Genomic DNA, 6,187 nt, shown 5'->3' with positions numbered 1-6,187 from the left:
CCCATTTCATGCCCATCTTCAGTTTGTACTAAAACCACCCTTCTTTGAGATTCTGAACAGGTTTGGCACCTCCCACGCCAAAACAACGTCCCCCTGCCCAGTGGTTCCAACTAGGGCTTACATGAGAGCCGCAGGAAAAGGATCGCACGATAACCGACTCCCGCACGCGCAACTAGCTACCACGACGACGAGTAACCACCAGACCGTTTGTTACAACGACTTACCACCTCCCAATGGAGGCGAACACAATGACAAAACCCTCATCACTCCTAGCAAGTAGCCGCACTGACTACCCGATGGAGCCAGGATGCAATCGTAATGGTAGTCAGAGCCATCCACCGACCCCTGAACGAATGCTGATACCAATTAGCCACTACAAAGAACACGATCAAGAGGCTCATTAACTACCAATCTGCTTCTGCATTTCCAAGTGCGAATGAACAATTTGCAATGCTTTGCCTTTCATCGTTTTAATCAGGTATGCGCGAGTCGTACAAAATTCTGCTAAATATACCAATTTGCGAAAGTCAATTTTCATAAATAAAAAGGGGGAAGAACAATTGAGAAAAATCATGAGAAAAATAAATCTTGTAGCTGCTTCTTCGTATCCTCCGGACCCACAACACTATGACCGATAGTTCTTGGGTGAGAAAATATTTCGAAATCGTTTCCACCCTAAAGAAAAGATTAAGTGCAAATAGTAATGAATATGCTACATGACATGATATATCGTCAATGCACTATTCCAAGGACAGGAGAACGGCTGACACTAACGAACAGCGGACCATTGCGACCTAATATCATTCCAGAATGCCAGCAATATCACGCAAAGCGATTGAATCGAAAGGTTCAACGGGTCGCTCCATTAAACAGAAGTGACAATTATTTGTTCAACACATCCACAGGGAGGTCAGAATAAGCAGATTGACGGCCTACCTTCATTGTTTTATCACCAAAAAAGTGGATGGTGTCGTAATCTTCGAGGAATCGGAGACAGAAGCATTTGTTCCACCCTGTCGGAAAAATGTCAATGCTGATTTGCCCGCCGATGGAGAACTGCAAATCACAGTCGCCAAACTCCTTGCGAAGCACTTCAACCAGGGTTTCCCGAATTTTGTGTTCCTAACGAAATAGGATAGGATGAGAGATAATGATAGGCTTGGCATTGAATGGGTCTCCGCTGTTAGATTGTATTGGCCTTTAAGAAAAACTAAAGAATGAATCCAGACTGAAATCTCCTAATTAATCAAAACAAAGAAACTTAACGGGTGATAAATGTCAACGGATGTTGCACCACTTTAAAATTGAATAAATTCAACCCATAGGAAAAGTTGTTACTTGAATTTACACCGAAAAAAGCATTTGATGAAAAGAACGATCTGATGAGAACACCTCCAGCGGGATTAAAGCTAGATATCAGCCAAGATCAAAGTTAGCATTTCGGTTAATCATATCGACGAAAGCTAACAAAAACTCAACAGGGTTTCAGAAACGAAACAAACAACACTTCGAGAAAATGCTTTGTTAGGAATGAGGATTTCGGCTGAAAGTATAACGCTTTTGTAAGGAACAGTAAAGAAACCCTGAAAGTCAGTCATACCTACGCGTCTTCTAAGCTTCACCAGAATGGAATTTAAGACCAGAAAAACTTATCTACTACACGCATTCTATTGGCTTCTTATGGTTATTCTGTAACCCTACCTACTAAAGGTAATAACACTCATTTTTCCGAGTTTCACCGAACGGATTGAGAGAGCTGATAATGCGAACAACCTGATAGATAAATGAACACCAATAAAACTGACAGAAATCATTTTTACAAGAACAAGAGGAGCCAACCATAACGAAGTAGGGATAGCACTAAATTATTGATAGTGAAGGAATAAATGGAACATCAAAAGGTTTTACATACCCGCTTTGATTTGAGGCTTAATAAAAAAAACATTCCAAGCAGTTAAGATCTTAGCTACAAGCGCCAGACGTGAAAATCATGCCAAACAACCCCAACACGCTAAATAGGTTCAAGGGTTTGGGCGGAGGGCAAGTGGGCGACTTACTTTGTCGTAGGTGTAGAAGGCGTCCCGCTCCGCTTGAGAGCAGCTTCGTCCGATAGGGCTAACGTTGAGCATGCCTTTGCGGAATTCTACGAAGGTACCTCGCTTAACCGGTAGCGTGATCTCTGAGAGGCGTCGCAGAATAAAGTTTATCAGTCTTTGCAACAACTCTTCGCCCACATGTGACGCAATGTCCTAGATATTCATGAAAGATCATACTGAATAAAATATTTTCCGAAGCAGTTCTATTTTACCCTCAAGGTGCCAGCTTTCAATGTCGCCTTAGACTAAGTAAAACCTAATACTCGACACACTTTGAGAGGTCATGCATGCAATCATTTCTGCCAGACAAAGCATGTAGGGACCTAAGTTCAACTTCAGGCATTAAATACACGGTAACACACTAATCCAACAAGCCTCGAATGCAACCAAAGCTTGGGTGGAAAATGACGTGCTGAAAGAATTCAGAAATGGAATGGAAGATGGACAAAAGGCAAAGGTGACAATTTTCGAAAGAGAGAGCAAAAACTTAGCAGCCAAAAAACCAAACCTTTGAACAGATGAGTTGATCATATCGATAGGCGACAAGGCCATTTTCGGTGAAGACATGTTTGAACCTGTGCAGTGCTGCGGAGCCACCCATCTGTTCCCTAATCTTGCACAGGTCAGAACCGCCCACAAGGCCAACTGTCACCTTCTTGTCTAATTCACAGAGAAATTCGTACATTTCCGGAGTTATAACCTAAAGACAACAGGATTGAATTCGCAAAATCTTAATGACCCATTCGATAGCACAAAGTGGGCGAAGCCAGAATCTAGAAAACCAATTAAGTGAAATTGATTTGAGAACCCAGTTAATTAGTCACACTTCCACCCCAAAACACATTGGCACAATAATGCTAAAAACATGTAGGATTTAAAAAACAGGGCCTAACACAAAGTCCTAAGCAACAGAAAATCCGCATTAAGTAGTCTGAAGGAAAAAAATTGTGACTGTACGGGAGAACGAATAGAGCAACGATATTCCCGTGCTCAAATCCATTAAAGTTGAATTGCATGGAAGATAATTAAAAAATCTAGGGGGCAGGATCCGGGGTCGTTGGCTAAATAAACGGTTTTGTCAACCGAAATTGTGAAGAAGAATGAAGTGGGGCCCATATGACATAAATAAACTACATTCTGAGCTTATTAACCAGATACAAAGAGGCAATAACTTCATTAAAGTTATCCCTTAGTTGTAAAAATCAACATGAGGAACTTTCCTGCCGCGGTTTCGTAAGAGTTCCATCGATATCAAAAAGACAAACTGTTCCGGAAGCCATAAACCCCCGCACTGATGAAGACCGCGAGCAGCGGGAATAGATGGAATCGAACCAGCCGGGGTGCCATGCAATTGCTGATAAAATTTGGCGTAAACGAACAAATGAGACATTGCTACACAAATATGTTAATTACATGAGGCTCAGAAAATATAGCCTGACGGGGTACACATAATTATTCAGTTAGTTCCTTGCAAATGTCAACTGTATCCAACCACATGTGAACGTTGAAGGTAGCATTTAAGGGCGGTTTCCAAAATTGAACAAAACCCAAGAGTTAAAACTCAAACGTGATCAAAGTTAGCAAATTTGCTTATGACTGCTGATTTTCTTGCTTGCTGTACTTCTTTTCGGAAGGTAAATGAAGCCACAAACCTTGTATATGCCTATACATGCCTGTTAAACCCCGTGTTTGACCGTTTACGGGGTGTTTTTCTCTCTAGAACATGGTCCTCTGGTCATACTGGTAGTCTTTTAGCCTATTTAGGAGTCTATTACAGTAATTTAAATTTCTCTTACTTGGGTAAATGTAACACTCATGTTGTTTTAATGTTCCTTTAAGAGAGGAGACGGGGGTACGAATCGAAGGTGACAGAAGAGTCAGCGTCCTGCAAGCCGGGAAGCAGTTACGTGTCCACACACCCTTAACTCTGTAGCAGTTTCCCACATCTACTTGCCTTAATAAACATGTCAAAATCAAGGCAACCTGGGTTTTCAAAGGGTACGAGGAACAGAGAAGAGGAGACTCACGAGCATCGTCCTACAGTAAGGAATTAGCAATCCGTATTTTTGATATCAGTAAACAAACAGCATATGAAATGCATTAATTCTAATTTTCATGCCTGTATGCTAAATTTTACTAAGATGTTGATGTGCAAGCTCCTAAGAGATGGGTTAAAAAGACTTTTGTCCTTAGACACTAACACAAATCTCGTACTCTGTGGATGTGACAGCTACAAACTCTTGCTGCACCAGGTGTAAAATATTCATAAAAGTGATTTATGAAGCAGCCATTGTTATCTATATAGAGTCCCGAGACTCCCTGAAGACGAAAGAAGACGCAATACTCGCGCAGAATATATATATATATATTTAGCACGGAGAAGGTGTCTGAGCTATTGGCATGGCCCAAAAGGCCAGCCCACCCAGCGGAGTACAAGGGGGATAATTCAAAGTACAAAAGTGGTGCCTCACCAGAACCGAGGGGTAAACCACTATCGTATTACATCTATATAAAGATGTTTACTAGGTTGACACGCAAAAAACCCAGCCTTAATACTTGCTGGATAAAATCCATACAGATATCGTTGGGTAGCAATGAAATGATGACACAAAAATTATTATACTTTTCCAATTTTATACCCAAAATCCTAACTTTCGTTAGCTAACTGCTTTTTGCCATCGGACCCACCACTAGCAAATGGCACGGGTTGTTTTCTCTTTAAAGAACGCGATTCGAGCAGCACAAAGTTACTTAAAGTATGCACTACCGCTTGCACGTAAAGCAAAATTACGGATTTGGATCAGTAACGCTAAAATCAAATTCAATTTGGTAAGCCCCAAGAATAGACTTATAACACCGATTGTGCTTCAGGGGCTAACGCTGAAGGTTGACAAGGGTAACGCAAAAAACTGTGCCTAACGGAAGATAGAATGCGAAATATCCGATGTTTTGCCTAAGCGCATGCTAATATACGTCAGGGTTCAAATTGTCGTCGGCTAAGCTTATTGTCTTTGATAAGATTTTTAAACCATTAGAGCTTTGTTCTTTTTTTGTGCAAGCAGCATATATTGTTCCCCAAAGCATTCGCTTGTACATAATAAGGGGAAGATTAAGGCTAGATGTATTTCGAATAAAGTCATTTAAAAGGGTGTCATTATAAACGTTTGTGTAGTTGACGCTACAAAACAAATTTTTTAATGTATGTTTAGCAATTCTTTGTTTAGGATAAGAATTATCCATATATGCAAAAGCTTACTATCTTTAAATAACAAAAATGTGACAAGAGAATTTAAATCATATTTTTACGCATTAAGTTCAAAAACTAATAAAATTGTTAAAAATTTAGCAAGCTAATACGTAAATTTAGCCAGGCGTAGTAACTGTTGCCGTGTTAATTTAAGCTCTAAAGTGGCGACTTTTATAAAGATGACCCCTTTTATCTTAAACCAATCATAACACAGCCTTGCTTTAACTAGTGTCTTTTGACGCGTAAATAGTAATCACTTCTATTTTATTTTGTTATTCTGTCTAGGTTGTGCTGGTTCCTGAGCATGTCCCGAAGCCTGCACCAATAAAGCACGCATTGTTGCTCCTATGAACTGAGACTATCGGTGACTGACGTAACACATGCCAATGAATAATTGGGGTTTGTACCGTATACGGCTTTTTTTATTTTATAGAAATTCTCTATCTCATAGCAAGGTACCTCGATGCATTAGGATGTGAAGATGGTTCCGAGGTATATGCCCTTCGTTTCAACACTTTTGTAGACTGTTAAATGCTTTTTGAACAGCCAATACGTAGGTTGCTTTGATGAGGGTTAATTTGTAGGCTGGGCTTGAAGGAAACCAAGTCGATAGACTTGATGCCAAAACCTTTGAAGAATTTGTAACTATTTTTTTTTGCTTTAAACCCTTTAGGATCTCACTTACAATGACATTGAACCATATTGTCTCAGCCATATTTGTAATGCTTACTTTGACTTTGCATCGACCAACAAATCGGGCTGTCTTCGTTCACTGTCCTCTCTCTTAGCTCTTATAAAATCTCATCGTATGGATTGCGTTGAATAAATTAACCTTTAAGGAGTA

General features: G+C 40.2%; 1 protein-coding gene across 1 annotated transcript; it reads right to left on the bottom strand. All coding sequences in view use genetic code 11, as the record gives it.

Moving 5' to 3' along the window:
• Nucleotides 1–570: 570 nt before the first annotated feature.
• Nucleotides 571–3,486, bottom strand: EGR_06847 (Phosphomannomutase; the record flags this gene model as incomplete). Its single annotated transcript, XM_024496096.1, has 5 exons — nucleotides 571–675; nucleotides 937–1,122; nucleotides 2,058–2,249; nucleotides 2,605–2,796; nucleotides 3,313–3,486. The coding sequence occupies 5 exons, from the start codon at nucleotides 3,484–3,486 to the stop codon at nucleotides 571–573; spliced, it is 849 nt and encodes a 282-aa protein (XP_024349516.1).
• Between the last annotated feature and the right edge of the window lie 2,701 nt (nucleotides 3,487–6,187).

The sequence above is a fragment of the Echinococcus granulosus genome (assembly GCF_000524195.1).
Source record: "Echinococcus granulosus chromosome Unknown EG_S00064, whole genome shotgun sequence".
Classification (NCBI taxonomy): domain Eukaryota; kingdom Metazoa; phylum Platyhelminthes; class Cestoda; order Cyclophyllidea; family Taeniidae; genus Echinococcus; species Echinococcus granulosus.
The sequence above is the reverse complement of the archived record's forward strand: the minus strand, read 5'-3'. Positions and strand labels throughout refer to the sequence as shown.